Below are 14,822 nucleotides of genomic sequence, written 5' to 3'. Positions count from 1 at the left end.
TCGCTGTAAAAAAGGATGTCACTCTTGGTTTTATTTAAGGTGGGTCATCTGAATTTCTCAACAAAGAGTCTCAGATAACCAGAGCATTACTGGTGACTGCATCTTTGATTATCTGAAATCATAAATATCAAGTTGCGAGCTATTAACAGGCAGATTCTCAACGATTTTGTTGAGATGGCTGGCACGAATGATGTCCAACCCATCACTGGACCGATGGATTTTCAGCACGTCACTGTTGAAAATTCATACAAATTGAAGACTATGTCCTGAATGGATGCAACCTGACTGAGTATCTCAGTGTAACAGAGTTTGCTCATTTAAACAGGTTGTTCATCAGAAATGGATCGTTATTGCTTGACCAGCCCTCGGAAAACAATCCTGATCTTGCTATTATATCACTCAGGTACTCCATATGTTATGTTTCTTTAAGAGGGAGGGTAGACGGGGTGATGGACACATAGGGCAGGGTTGGGTAAGTCTAGAAATTTTTTTTTATGCCTTAAGGTAATACGCTTTTAGGCAAGTAACAGGTCGGGACATTTTTGCAACCCCCAGGGTGATGTGTTTTTTAAAAACGACAGTTGGAGATGTTGGATTTAGGCTGTGTAATATTCCTTACCCAAAATAAATTAGAGAGCTGCCTGTGCACAATTATCTCGATACCTATGGCATATGTGTAGAGCCTCTGATTGCGACGCCGTAGTTCACAGTTCGATTCCCGATAAAAAATTGCGAAATATTTCGTATCTTTACAATATTCTTTATTCGAATACGCTGGAAATATTAATTTTTTTAGAACGAAGTAAAATATTATTTTTAAGTTATTTAATAAACAAAAAATGCACATATTGCTTGATGAAAACTTGTTTTATTTATGAACGAAAATTTCTCGTAAGGTATTCACAATAGTTCATCACCTCATCTGGAATCGAACACCGATCTCCAGTATCACATTCAGAAAGACTACACCTACACCATTGACAACGACGCAAACATTCACAGGCAGCTGAAACATAAGCTAAATTGTTTCGGTAAGCAACATTACCAAGCCCAAGCCCTAAATTGCCAACTGTCGTTTAAAAAAACACACCTCCCTGGGGGTTGCAAAAATGCCCTGACCTGTAACTTGCCTAAAAGCGTAATACCTTAAGGAATTTTTTTTAAATGTCTAGACTTACCCAACCCTGCCCTGTCGTGTCTATCACTCCGTCTACCTTCCCCCTTTAAAAAAACAAAAAACCCGCTACCCCGCCAATAGGTGGCTTTAAAAAATTAAATCGGTGTTCGGATTTTTGTGCAGGATACTGTACTGTCGGTGCGTAAGGTTATCGAACATAAACGATACAGATAAGTCTGTAAAATATAGATACCGATATCGATGTATCGAATGTCTATACTTCGCGATATATCGCCATCACTACTTCGGTGGGATCGCGTGCCAAGTTTTGCCCTATCTTACGAGTGTCGCCGCCGAACGGTCAGTGCCGCCGAATGGTCGGTGTCGCCGCCGAACGGTTGGTGTCGCAGCCGAATGGTCGGTGTCGCCGCCGAACGGTCGGTGCCGCCGAAATTGTCGGTGTCGCCGAATGGTCGGTGTCGCCGAATGGTTGGGGGAACAATCTTTCCTTTTTAAACAGACCATATCCTTTGGCCAACATGGAAGCGCACAAGAAGACGATGCTTATCCACAAGCTGCGCCGTCACTTTTGGCCCATAGGGTGCGACACTTATCGTCCAGACGACGCCTATCGTCTAGATCGTCCGGACGACACTTATTGTTATTAGATGTAGCCTCAACTGACACAATGGACGCTTACAGCTCTCAAAAAAACAAAGTTGGGGTGAGTTGCACCTTAGATGCGGAACCATACACTCGTGTCGAATAGTGCGCGCTAATTAGCCCGAAGCAGTGAAAACTTACCTGTGTTTCAACCCCCCCTCTTCCCCCCACCCCAAAACCACGCTATGGCTCAACATACCCCAGGAGACTTAACACTTGTATCCAGTGCCATCGACCAATCTATGGAAGTAGAGGAGTGTAATAACAAAAGGAAAAAAATCTCGGATAACCACAGTGCACGACGAATCCACCCCAGATTCTCCGACCTTTTTGATCAACCCATCAGCGGAGCACCTGTCATCATCCATTTAACATGCGAGCCCAAAGCATTCACCCTATTAAGCCTAACAGAGAAAAAACACTTCATAAATGCCTTGATAAACATCGTGGGGCCCCTTAGAGAAGGCACCAAATGGACACATCGGGGCGACCTGAATATCTACCCGACAACCAACGGACAGAAAAAATAACTTTTAGAACTCAAATCAGTCAAAGAATTCCAAATCTATTGCACATTAGCTATGTCCGAATCCATCATCAGGGGGATCATTCGTAACGTACCAATCAACAACTCAGATGAAGAACTCGCGGAACTTCTGGCAGATCAGGGAGTCACTAAAACCCAAAGATTTTCATCCATGTCAGATGATGGGACCAAAGTACCATCCCAAACGGTTAAACTCTTCTTCAACACACCATCTCTCCCGCGGGAAGTAGTAGTAGCCCACGAAATATTCCAGGTTAAACAATTTATCCCAAGACCAGCCCTATGCAGAAGATTTGGTCATCCTGAGGAATCCTGCAAAACAAAACAATCATGTAAATACTGCTCACTCCACCACCCACTTGATCCCACCTGCCTTAACCCATCTAAATGCCCCACTTGCGGAATACCTGGACATGCAGCTGGAACAACAGAATGCCCCATCTTCCAGAATAAACAAAAAATAATAAAGTTCGCCTACGAAAACAAACTACCCATAGGGGAAGCCAGCAAGCTTCTCAGCAAACCGCAAAGCATGAAACCGATCCACATCCCGAACATGACCCCAACCGCTAAAAACGACATCGATCTGGACAACATCAAAAAAGAAATTAACCACCTAAGATCCCAAATCCTCCTCCTTAAAAACCACCAACCACCTGAACAGACCGAAGCCAGACTCACAACCCTTGAAACTACAGTCGAAACTATGAAGAAACAAATTGCTCCACTAGTTAACCATCCAGAAAAAGTCAACAACCTACAAAAGAACATGGATTCCCGCTTTGAAGCCACACACAACCAATTACAAACGCTGATGAATCTGGTGAAGGAGAGCCTGACACTGAACAACAATGATCGCCCACCACCAAAACCACCCCACACGATAGACTGCCGAGCAACAACAACAACAAACAAGAAATGACTGGACCGTTAAAAATTATTTAATGGAACGCAAGAAGCCTATATAAATCTAAACTGCAAGAATTCAAATAAACATTAAAATCACCAACCCGCACATTATCCTATTAAGTGAAACCTTTTGGAACGATAACTTCATACCAAAATTCTCAGCATACCAAGCTCATTACCTCAACCGCCAAAATCAAGGTGGTGGTGTCGCCATCCTAATTAAAAAGAACTTACAGGCCACTCCTCTGACGTTACCAGCCCCCAGAGACAAGGAAGCCATCGGGATAACTGTGAAACTAAAAAACAACAACTTAATTGATGTCATCTTCATATACTGTCCTGGTGGAAACCAGTGCTCATACCAAGAATTTGAAGACATTATCAATTCATCCAACAATAGCCTAATATTAGGAGGAGACCTGAATGCGCATTCGCCCAGCTGGGATGATCACCACCCCCAAAACAAGTGTGGACGCATCATAACTGACATCCTGCTAAATGAAGAAAAGGTCACCCTATGTACCCCCAAAAGCCTAGGTACACGGCCCAATCCCAACGCAAACCGAAGCTCCACAATAGACCTCACATTTGCCTCACCTGACATTGCTCACCTATTATCCATCACAACTGGGGCCTACTGGGGTAGTGACCACACCCCCATTATCATCGAAGCACACATCAACTCACCACCCATAATCACAGCAAACAACTATTGGAGATTCTCAGACAAGAAATGGGAAGAGTGGAATAACGAATTAGAAAAGAAGTTAAGAGAGAAAAACATAATGTCAACCCAAGAAACAGACGAGGAGTACAAAATCTTCTACTCGGCCATCATCGAAACTACTACCAAACACTTTTCCCCCAACACCAACATAAAAGAGTCTAACAAAATATGGTGGACACCACTCTGCAAAAAAGCCACCACAGCAGCGCGTAAAGCTTATCACACTTGGCGGAAAAGACTACTCCCATCTGACAAAGCCACCCTCAATAAAATGGAAGCCATAAAAAAAAACCCATCATGGCAGCCAAAAACCACTCATGGGACCAATACATAACAGCATTGAGCGAGCCAAGAAATAACCAAGCATTCTGGAGACTAACAAAAAACGTCATGAACTCCCCCCAAAATACGTATTCCAGCAAACCACTCAAAGACGCAAATGGTGATCCCATTACTGACCCCACCGAAAAAGCAAATGCCCTACTAAATCAATTCTGTCCAAGGGAAAGAAGAGAGAGGAGTGACGAGCGTACAAAACTGTACAAACAAATTATCCAGGATGTAATAAACGACCAGCAAGCCTGCCCACTCAACTCAACTATCACGGAAGCGGAACTCAGAAGAAACTTAAAAAACATAAAAAGCAAGGCCATGGGAAAAGATAGAATCCACAACAAAATGATCAGCAACCTGAATGACACTAACCTAAAAACCTTACTACACCTATTCAACAAATCACTTGTCAAAGGATACATACCCACCGACTGGAAAACTGCTATTGTCATCCCAATCCTAAAGCCAAATAAACCTCCAGAAGATACCGACTCGTATAGGCCAATTTCGCTGACCTCATGCCTCTGCAAGATAATGGAAAAAATTATTAATAATAGACTCCAATGGCACCTAGAGAAACACAAATACCTCCCAAAATTCCAAACAGGCTTCAGAAGTGGGTGCACTACCAACGATAACATAGTTCGTCTCGAATCCGATATCATCAGCGGCTTCAATGAAAAGAAATCCACCACAGCAGTATTCCTGGATCTGAAAAAGGCCTATGACAACACATGGATAACAGGATTAATCTACAAACTATCCAAATTGAACTTCAGAGGGAACATACTTAATTGGCTCCAAAACTTCCTAACCAACAGAAGTATTACTGTCAAAATGGAAAACAACATGTCCGAAGAAAGATATCTTAATAGAGGCGTCCCCCAAGGGTGCGTCTTAAGCCGGATATTCTTCAATATCATGATGGCTGACTTTCCACCACCAGTAGCCGGCTGCAAAACGTCCCTATTTTTCAGACGACATAGAAATCCACGTCACCACAATCAACAAACGACAAGCTGAGACCACCTTACAACCATACCTCGACATAATAGACAGCTGGACCAAACACTGGAAACTTGAACTCTCAACCCCCAAATGCGCAGCTGTCACCTTCACGAGGAAAACAAACAAAGAACGAGAACTAAACCTACTCATCAACAACGAACGCATCAAAGAAAGCAAACAGTACAAGTTACTTGGCATCTTGTTTGATTCCAAGCTATCATGGGACCATCACATCAACCACATCAACAACGGCATACAAAAAAGAGCCAACCTAATAAAAATGCTTACCTATGGCAAACACCCGCTGCAAACTACCCCCCTCCTCCGTATTTATACAGCAATCATCCGCAGCAAAATAGACTATGGAGCCGCAGTCATCTCATCAGCCCCGAAAACAAGAATCCAAAAACTAGAAACAACTCAAAACAGCATATTAAGATTCATCCAAGGAGGCATGAGATCAACCCCCATAGCACTAATGCAGGCAGAAACAGGAATAACTTCTATCCAAGAAAGATGGGACCTACTAGCCAAAACGTACCTAATGAAGCTATGCAGCAAACCATGGAATCCAGCATACTCAACAATCTACTATCTGTCAAAATCTAACAAGGAGTGGAAAACCAGAAGCACCCCATCAATCGTTCGCCACCTAAGAGAGCTAAAGCTATCATACAAAATTCATCCAAGAAACAAACCATCCGATCAACCACACACGGATCCCATAGCACCATGGCAACTATTTTCTATCCCCGTCGAAATGTTCCCTATGAGCAAAACAGCAGCAAAACAAAACACTCACCTTACGTCAGCAACCTTCAGAGCAATCAACAAAGATGAACCACCAGACCACTTGTCCATATACACGGATTGATCCACAAGCATGACAAGCAGGAAGTCAACATGCGCATTCTTCATACCTAAATTGAAAATAAAAGAATTATTCCTGCTCTCTGAAACAACAAACAGCTTCAACGTTGAACTAGAAGCCATCAATCAAGCCCTGGCCCACGTATACCACCAAGACTGGAACATGATCACCATCTACTGCGACTCCAAAGCAGCCATAGAGGCAATCAGGAACTTCAAATGGACAGCCAGCCACACAATACCTAAAATAATAAATCAAATAGTCAATTTCAACTCAGCAGGCACCAAAATAATATTCTACTGGATACCAAGCCACTCAGGTATACACGGCAATGCAACAGCAGATAATCCAGCCAACGCCAAACGCCACAAAAACGTAGGTCACCAGTTGAGCCACTTTCCAAATGTAGCTGAAAGACTGCTGAAAATCAAAAACATCCATAAACAACAAGTTTTAACTACATTAAAAACAATCTCTACCAACACTGGAGTGATCAACCGTCAGAGAATGGGCATGTGCCCTTGGCACACCCACAAAAGAAGAAAGATCCAGACAGCACTTTTTAGGCTCAGAAGTGGCCACTGCAAACTTAATAACACTTTAAGGAAATGGGACATGGACATTAATCCAGAATGGTTACATGGATGCGGAAAAAAAGAAGACACTACACACATACTCCTTCACTGCCCTCACTACTCTAACGCCAGAACACAACTGACGAACGCATTGTTAAAAAACAACGTTTCTCTGCCCCTAGACATACAAACACTGATGGGATGCAACCCCAACATCCCTAAACACACATAGGAGCAATAGCTAAACAACTAGTTACATTTCTCATAGAAACACAATTAATTGAAAGAATCTAAACCCCCCGATCAACACTAAAAACAAAACTAAAAAACAACCACAAAAACACTACTAAACTTCCCCCTCCTCTTACCCCAAAATCTTGTTTGAAAAATGTAAATGTATATTAACAGAAACAGGCGATTAAGCGACGGCCGCCCCCCCCTCCCCCAAAAAAGCGCAAAATTTCATAATTAGTTTTTGAATAAACCAATAAACAAAACATTATAAATTTTACGGAAATGAATAGAACTCGTCGAGATCTATCGAATTCCGTGAAATTTGTATGAAAAAGTGATAATAAAAAAAGTTTGAAAAAAGTTTCTTGGATTACGTTTCCTCAGTAACATCCAGTACTGCGGTGAGCCGCGAAACGGATTCGTAGAAATTTTGTTTCAACTTTTTTCAAACTTTTTTGTTTGAAAATTGTAAAAAATCTGTGTATTGGTTTATTCAAAAATTAATTATGAAATTTCGCGCATTTTGGGGGAGACCCCCAAAACCAGATTCTTACAACCTCTCGTTTGACCATTTAGAACGACATTTTCTTACAAACTTGGTGCATTTCTGAAACCCCATTTTGTCGTGCATCTAATGGTGCTATCGAATTCATTTTTAATCAAGTTTTTATTGCTTAATTTCCAGAAAAAATATACCCATATCAGAAGGCATTACTAACTCTAACTATACCAGGCTTATTGTTTTCAACTCTTCAATTTTTGCCATACTTCAACTGTGTTTTATGATCTTTGCTATAAGAATCTTTGATTTGATCAGCAAAAAAAGAAAAGAGAAAAAGAGGCCGTCCGTTGTACAGTTATGGTGTTTCGTATGTGTCTATGGCTGGATAAACCCGTCGGCACGCACGCGCACGGGCGGTTAAAGAGACAGCGTTTTTTTTTGCAACGTCGATCAACCCTGCGCTGTGATGCCTATACCAGTTCTTTTGTTATTCACGACCGAGAGATATAACACCCGCCTGCGCGATATAACACGCCGGGAAAATCATTTCCGGTCATCACTCAAACCCGTTTCCATCAAAACGGAATTTAAAAAAAAAGATTCATTTCACGATTCTCAAAAAGGCAAAGGTATTGGACTCATCAATCACCAGTTGACTTATGGCGGCATCAACGTCCTTAACACATCATGCAATCACATTACATTCAATCGGCGAAATAAATCAAACAAATGGGCAGGCGCAAGAGGTAACGAAAGGTAAATCAAGCGGATGGAAATAGTTTTTTTCGACATTGTTTATTCCAAGTTTACTATAACGGAATAAACTGCTTCATTTTCTTTGCGATCTATAAAGCAGAACAAACAGCCGCCACAACTCATCACAAAAAAAAAAAAAAAAAGAACCAAATGAAATTAGATGAACAGCGTTCTCATGATCAATGTCCCTATTATGGAATCCTATCAAACTCAGAAGTAACGCTTTACTTTTGAAAACTATCGTACCCATTTTCATTGTTGCTGTTGATGTTTTCAGTATCTTCAAGTTCACCAAGATTATCTAAATCACAAATTTCAGGATCCTTATGTTGGGTTGCATTATTGAAGCATTCATCAAGATCTACAGCCTCATTCATCCTACGCTTGGCTAAAGTGAACAATAATGTATAACGCAGCAAAGTTATTAACAAATTGTAGACATGCTTAAGCTTACCTTCAACAAGTGAAAATATTGTGCTCCAGTATTGCTTGAAGTTGTTAAATTCCCTAGACTTGGTTTTTATTACCTCTGTTATCTCCCCAAATGAAAAACATCCACAACTTCCAACCGTGGCATTAGGGAAATATACAAACATCTGTATTTGAGCACCAACATCTCTTTCTAGCTGAGTTGCCTAAAAGTACAAAAAAAAATAGAATCAATCTAAATAAAATTAAGATCTTTGCAATATTACGATGAATTTTAGTCGATCAATTCTTGATTTGTTAGTGGATGCAAGGGATGATGGTTTGTCTCTTAGGTATTTATTGGCTGTCGATCGGCTATCTTTTCTTTCAACTATCTTTTTCTTTCCTATCTTCCTACAATTATGGTTTTCCATATTAACTACCTTCTACTTTCGACTTTCTATCTATCTCCAGCATTGGGTCCCAATCTTCTTTTCTCTCTCTGCTTTGCTTTTTTCTCTTCATATTTTAGGGCTCTCCGTAACTCTTTTTCAGTCTCTCAATGTTCCATTTTTTTAATTTTTGGGCACTAACAAATGATCAAATCACTAAGAAATAAGACCCATGAAACACCAAGCACATTTGTTTTGACATATCCTTATTTCACTCCACTGACCGTTCGGCGGCGACACTCGTAAGATAGGGAAAAACTTGGCCCGCGATCCCACCGAAGGGTCGGAGTCCACCACGGAGACCATGTGGGATAAACCACAACGGTCACACCTATTACCCCCCAGAATTCTGGGGGCCTCTAGCGACCTAAAATTCTATTACCCCCCAGAATTCTGGGGGTCTCCAGTGTTTGCTAATGCTATTGCCCCCTAGAATTCCGCGCAGCCGTAACCTCTCTATATAGTTAATCTTTTTTTACGCAATTTTAAATACCTAATTAAAAACAGAAACAAATTAAGTAAATTTTTTAAAAATAAACAATCCTGACAGCACGCTTTGTGTGTACTGAGCGGCCAAAATAGCACGTTCATTGTGGAACGGCTAACATTTAATTTTAAACGTTTACAGGTAAAGAGCTAAACATTTTTTTACCTGCATGATTGTGAGAAGCATTTCAGCAGTTCAATTAGCAAAGTACGGAATGTTGACTCGTAAAAGATTGGCAGGTACAAAAAAAAAACAACAAAAAAACAAGAAAATTAACAGCAAACACTAGCGCCCCCTGGATTCTGGGGGGCAATAGCATTCTTGGGCGCTAGAGGCCCCAAGAATTCTGGGGGGCAATAGATTTTACCAAACACAGCACCACAACGGTGTGGCTTGACCAAAACGGTGTGGCTAGCCAAGTCAACTCTGTGTTGAATTATCTATCCTGGGAAGAGGAAACGGATGTAAATTTATGAATGAAGCTAAAAAAAAAAAGGTTTAGCTTTGGAAACGGATTTCACTGTAGGTCAAGACCTAATTAGTAAACTGCCTGCTCAATATAACGATAATCCTGTTTCAGTCCAAGAAACATTTGAAACAACAACTTTGTAAAGATTAACAGATATCACAAGCCAACTACAGTCACAGTTAGACTTGACAAAGAAGACGTTTAGGAGTGTGAAAAAAGTTACGGAATAAAAAATGTAGTTGGAGATTGGGGGAAAAGAGTCAGCAAGATAGAGAATGAATGGGCCAATTTGAGACCCAAATGACAGGAAAATATTGTTGCTTCTCAGGCACTCTAAAAGCAAAAATGCCAAATCTGTCTCAATGCTGATGCAGTTGTACGCTGCATTGATTTCAGATTTCATTTGTGTATAGAATGTGATATAAATACTCACACTAAAATTCTATTCCACAACAGAGTGTTTACTGTTGAAAAATGCAACAGATTCCTGAATCAAGAAGAATTTTTCTCTTCGAAGGGTGAAATCTTAAAAACTGGTATGGTATAACTCTTTTACTTACCTTGTAGTATGTATATACACTTTTCTCATTTACATAATTTAAAATTTTCACAATTAGATGTTTCAGTTCCATGTTTACTTCCCCTGACTTGTGGACAATGTAAATTTACAGATCTAAAATGTGTACCTGGGTGTAGGAATGTTTCCGTAGTCACAACCAAAGGTCTGGAAGCCATGTATAAGCAGCATTTTTTCTATTAGAAATAAAAGTAATATAGTCTTTGTAATTCCCAGGGTGATTCGATGTGAAATCCACCGCATTTGAGTGTTCCACTTGTGGTACCAAAAATTGCAAGTAGAACTGCAGATTACATCGTTTCAGGATTTTGGCTGGGAACTGCAGATGATGAAAGTAGTTACTTGTTCTGTGGTAATCTACTTCTATATTGGTATCATTTGCAACATAAGATACAAGAAATCTCCCAAAGAAAATTTCTTGAAACTCTGAGAGATCTGTCTGAAAAACATAACAGGGTAAGTCTATTAGCTCGATATGTTCCTCGTTTAATTTCTAATAGGCTTCTTCATTAGTTTATTAATAGGTTTTATGTAGTGTTCAACAATCAGTCCAATGCATTTTGAAATGGCTTCCATAGAATTCAAATTCAGTAACTATCATATTGAAGCTGATATCAAGCGTGTCAACAACATGGAATGCAAAGCTTGTGGCACAGATCCTTTGGTATGCCATTGTGATGCAAATATGAAATGCTACAGGCTTGAATCAGCAAACGAGTAAGTTGTATAAAGGTGTATAATTAATCCTCATTATCTAATTACCATTTTTAATTTACCTAACTATAGCCACGGTAGTATTCCTTTATTTGAAGGCATTGCTATTGCCAGAGATGAAGAAGTCAACGAATTTATTGCAGATGTAAATTCTGAGATTCCTATAGTAAGTCTTTGTGTTATCAAATATGGTTTATTATAAAAGCATTTTCTAATACAACGTATTATTTTTTGTTTCCTTAGCTTAAAGGTCATGGAACTTGTGGATCGTCATCTTTTAAAGCTGGCAAGACTGACTCTACGTACTACAAAGGACTTGATGAGACAGGAATCGTTTCACTCTGCTGCAGACATGGAGTAATGCTAAAAGTATCCAATATGTATCAAGGAGAAACTTACCGCCTGATTGCATTCTTGCGTTCATTTGCCTTGAAACTATGAATCTTATTTTTCTGTTACGATGTCATCTGTCGTTATTGGAAATTCGGGGTGTTACTAAACTATGGACTTAGACAGTCCAAAATGGACTACTAAAATATGGACTTCGATCCAAAACTATGGACTTCACTTCATGGCGTTTCCAGTATTTAGGTATGGATTTTGGTGCCTAACAAGTGCACTTATTGGCCTACCACCTAATATGTGCTAATATGCTAATATAAACTTTCCCAAATTACACACGGAAATTTAAATATTATAGATTTTTAAATATTTAAGAATACACATACATTTTACAGAATTTCCAAGTTCATTTTTTGAATCGTTCAATACCAAGTTGATATGTATCACGCATAACAAACAACTGGTGTCAAAGCAAATAGGTTTTATTATTCTTGATTTGAGAAAAGAAATAAAACAAACTAATTTAACGTTTAAATGCAAGATGAGCAATACCAGGGCACTTTTTTGCACTTGATGGCAGATTTGGGTATGTTCTCGCATTCCTGATGGAAATATTCTTTGCAAATGTTGCACTGTACCATAACGTGAAATTTTTTAGGAAGGAGTTCATGAACTCCAAAGTCGGGCATCCGACACACACAGAAGAGGGGAATGGAGATTTTTTTCTTTGGTCTCCAATTTGAACGCGTTCGGAGTCCTTTGGTCGGAAAAGGAATGATTGCGCCGTCGGAAATGCATTTCATTAGATTGGAGCGCATTTGTGACCCAGCAAACCTCAATTCGGATTGATTAAATGAAAATGCCAGAGCTGTCGCAAATGCGATGGCATATAATCCGCAGCTTCCCCTTTCTTTTTGGCTTTCGCAATCCATTAGCCCCAGTATCACACATAACAAACAACTGGTGTCAAAGCAAAAAGGTTTTATTATTCTTGATTTGAGAAAAGAAATAACACAATTTAATTTAACGTTTAAATGCAAGATAAGCAATACCAGGGCACTTTTTTGCATTTGATGGCAGATTCGGGTATGTTTTCGCATTCCTGATGGAAATATTCTTTGGAAATGTTGCACTGTACCATAACGTGAAATTTTTTAGGAAGGAGTTCATGAACTCCAAAGTCGGGCATCCGACACACACAGAAGAGGGGAATGGAGATTTTTTTCTTTGGTCTCCAATTTGAACGCGTTCGGAGTCCTTTGGTCGGAGAAGGAATGATTGCGCCGTCGGAAATGCATTTCATTAGATTGGAGGGCATTTGTGACCCATCAAACCTCAATTCGGATTGATTAAATGAAAATGCCAGAGCTGTCGCAAATGCGATGGCATATAATCCGCAGCTTCCCCTTTCTTTTGGCTTTCGCAATCCATTAGCCCGATTTTGAGAATTTTGTTTTTAGTTCTCTCAATCTGGGCTATGCAGTAAATGAAATGCTGGTCGGGTTGATGTCCGCTGCAGTTGCTTTCATACAGCAACACAAGATTTGATCCAGCCAAATCAAAACCTTTACATGCTACAATCCAGTGGTCCCTATTATTGTGGAGTATTTGTATCCACTTATGGGAGTTGGCTGGATTGTACTGTAGCATTGCCCCCCCATTGGCAATAATGCAGACCACCAGCTTCAGCTAATTTTTGTCTAATGAGTTCCATCGCCGCGTTTATAACTTTTATTGGCAGCCAGCTTTCTGGCTTTCCAATTTCGAGGATTTCTTCTCTTTCAAATATTTCTGCATTTCTTTGGTTGACGATAACTGGTTGCATGAACAATGATTCAGCTATCGCGACTTCCAGTTCAACGTTACTCGCATTTTCAGGCTATAATTAGAAGAAAAATATGGAAGAAAAAAAAAGTTATAGCTTTGTGACCAAGGTTACCTCATCATCCATATTAGTATTAAGTAAAGGCGACGGTGAGCGGAATCGTTTGCCGTCGGACGCTGTAAGTGAAGGCGACGGTGAGCGGGATCGTTTACCGTCGGACGCTGTAAGTGAAGGCGACGGTGAGCGGTATCGTTTGCCGTCGGACGCTGTAAGTGAAGGCGAAGGTGGATGTGGATTTTTTCCGGTCGATTCTTTAAGTAAAGGTGATGGTGAAAGAGGCATCTTTCCGGTGGATCCATTTACTGAGGCAGATGGTGAGCATGTACGCATGCCAGCGAATATTGTATCTGAAGGAGTTGGGGAACGGGAATGTTTTTTAACAGACCTACTGGGTGAGGGAGATGGTGAGCTTGAAACATTGCCGAAGGATTCTGTATCCTCAAGACATCGCGAACGTTTGTCGGAAAATCCGGTATTGGACAGTGATGATGAGCGGGAGCGCGTTTGCTGTTTAAATTTTTTTACTGCTTGAAGAATGGGTGACATCGAACCTTCTCTTAGTTTCCGTTTGTTTGGCAATAAGTTTTCCTCTATTTCCGAGGAATCAGGCTCTTCCGACGTATGAATGACTGGGTCGGTTCTTTTTTGCTGATTTGAGACCTTAAATACAGGATTTCCAAGTTTTTTTTCCAGTCGCGAAGGTTTTTTCAATCCACTCCTGCGATACCGTTCGCGCGTTGTGGACTTTCGTTGCGTCACCGTAATGTTTTCCTTTTTCTTCGTTGCCATTTCCCAGTCAATGCTGTACATCGCAGCTAAAATTTGTGATAAAAGAGCAGAAGCTACACAGGTGCATGTCATGTTCCACACACCAGCTTTGAACAAAGTTACGACGTAAATATCGCCGCATGAACCGACAACTGACCAATGTTTGAGTGATGGTACAAGCTGGATTCGGATTTCCCTTATGATTTCCATAGCTCGTTGTCTGACACTATCGCCAGGAGTATGATAAACCACGGATTTCGGTTTCTCTGACGAATTGACTGTGTCTTCTTCCTGAAATACAATAATATTTTTATACAATTTATCGTTACATTGTTTATTTTTATTACGTGTTTTGATGATCGCGAAGATTTTATCTTTTTGAACAAATCTTCTGAAGACTGAAATTCTGGTAGTTCACCAATTTTAGCTCTTCCAGCAGATTTTTCTTGAAGCTGGGGCAATAATGTGTAATCCCGAC

At 40.3% G+C, this 14,822-nt stretch overlaps 2 protein-coding genes across 4 annotated transcripts; one reads left to right on the top strand and one right to left on the bottom strand.

Annotated features, from left to right (window-relative positions):
- Nucleotides 1-1,997: 1,997 nt before the first annotated feature.
- On the bottom strand, nt 1,998-6,922 carry LOC123471423. Of its 3 annotated transcripts, XR_006645858.1 has the most exons (10): nt 6,659-6,922; nt 6,483-6,592; nt 6,323-6,416; nt 6,107-6,224; nt 5,593-5,713; nt 5,339-5,409; nt 5,087-5,262; nt 4,885-5,018; nt 4,721-4,820; nt 1,998-2,639 (listed from the first exon to the last, which is right to left on the bottom strand). XR_006645858.1 is itself a non-coding variant. In XM_045172670.1 (9 exons), the coding sequence occupies exons 5-9, from the start codon at nt 5,344-5,346 to the stop codon at nt 2,608-2,610; spliced, it is 450 nt and encodes a 149-aa protein (XP_045028605.1). In that variant the 5' UTR covers nt 5,347-5,409; nt 5,593-5,713; nt 6,107-6,416; nt 6,483-6,595; nt 6,655-6,921; the 3' UTR covers nt 1,998-2,607. The 3 variants fall into 3 exon arrangements, 2 of the variants coding, with proteins under 2 accessions (XP_045028605.1, XP_045028604.1); XM_045172670.1 differs by having other exon boundaries at nt 6,107-6,416; nt 6,483-6,595; nt 6,655-6,921; XM_045172669.1 differs by having other exon boundaries at nt 5,593-6,224; nt 6,483-6,595; nt 6,655-6,921.
- A 6,667-nt stretch (nt 6,923-13,589) lies between these two features.
- LOC123471367 lies at nt 13,590-14,474 on the top strand. Its single transcript, XM_045172604.1, has 2 exons — nt 13,590-14,078; nt 14,373-14,474. The coding sequence occupies exons 1-2, from the start codon at nt 13,590-13,592 to the stop codon at nt 14,472-14,474; spliced, it is 591 nt and encodes a 196-aa protein (XP_045028539.1).
- The last annotated feature ends 348 nt before the right edge of the window (nt 14,475-14,822 follow it).

The sequence above is a fragment of the Daphnia magna genome, linkage group LG4 (genome assembly GCF_020631705.1).
Source record: "Daphnia magna isolate NIES linkage group LG4, ASM2063170v1.1, whole genome shotgun sequence".
NCBI classification, from domain to species: Eukaryota; Metazoa; Arthropoda; class Branchiopoda; order Diplostraca; family Daphniidae; genus Daphnia; species Daphnia magna.
This window is presented reverse-complemented; position numbering and strand designations above follow the sequence as displayed.

What these genes read in the sequence shown, in the direction of transcription:
- LOC123471423 (XM_045172670.1), bottom strand. An exon ending in GAAGTTTTGGAGCCAATTAA is followed by an intron (nt 5,019 to 5,086) that starts GTATGTTCCCTC and finishes GTGTTGTCATAG; the next exon opens with GCCTTTTTCAGATCCAGGAA. An exon ending in AGCAGTTTTCCAGTCGGTGG is followed by an intron (nt 2,640 to 4,720) that starts GTATGTATCCTT and finishes TTTGTTTTGCAG; the next exon opens with GATTCCTCAGGATGACCAAA.
- LOC123471367 (XM_045172604.1), top strand. Translation starts at nt 13,590, where the DNA reads ATGGAAGAAAAAAAAAGTTATAGCTTTGTGACCAAGGTTACCTCATCA. An exon ending in GTGATGATGAGCGGGAGCGC is followed by an intron (nt 14,079 to 14,372) that starts GTTTGCTGTTTA and finishes GCCATTTCCCAG; the next exon opens with TCAATGCTGTACATCGCAGC.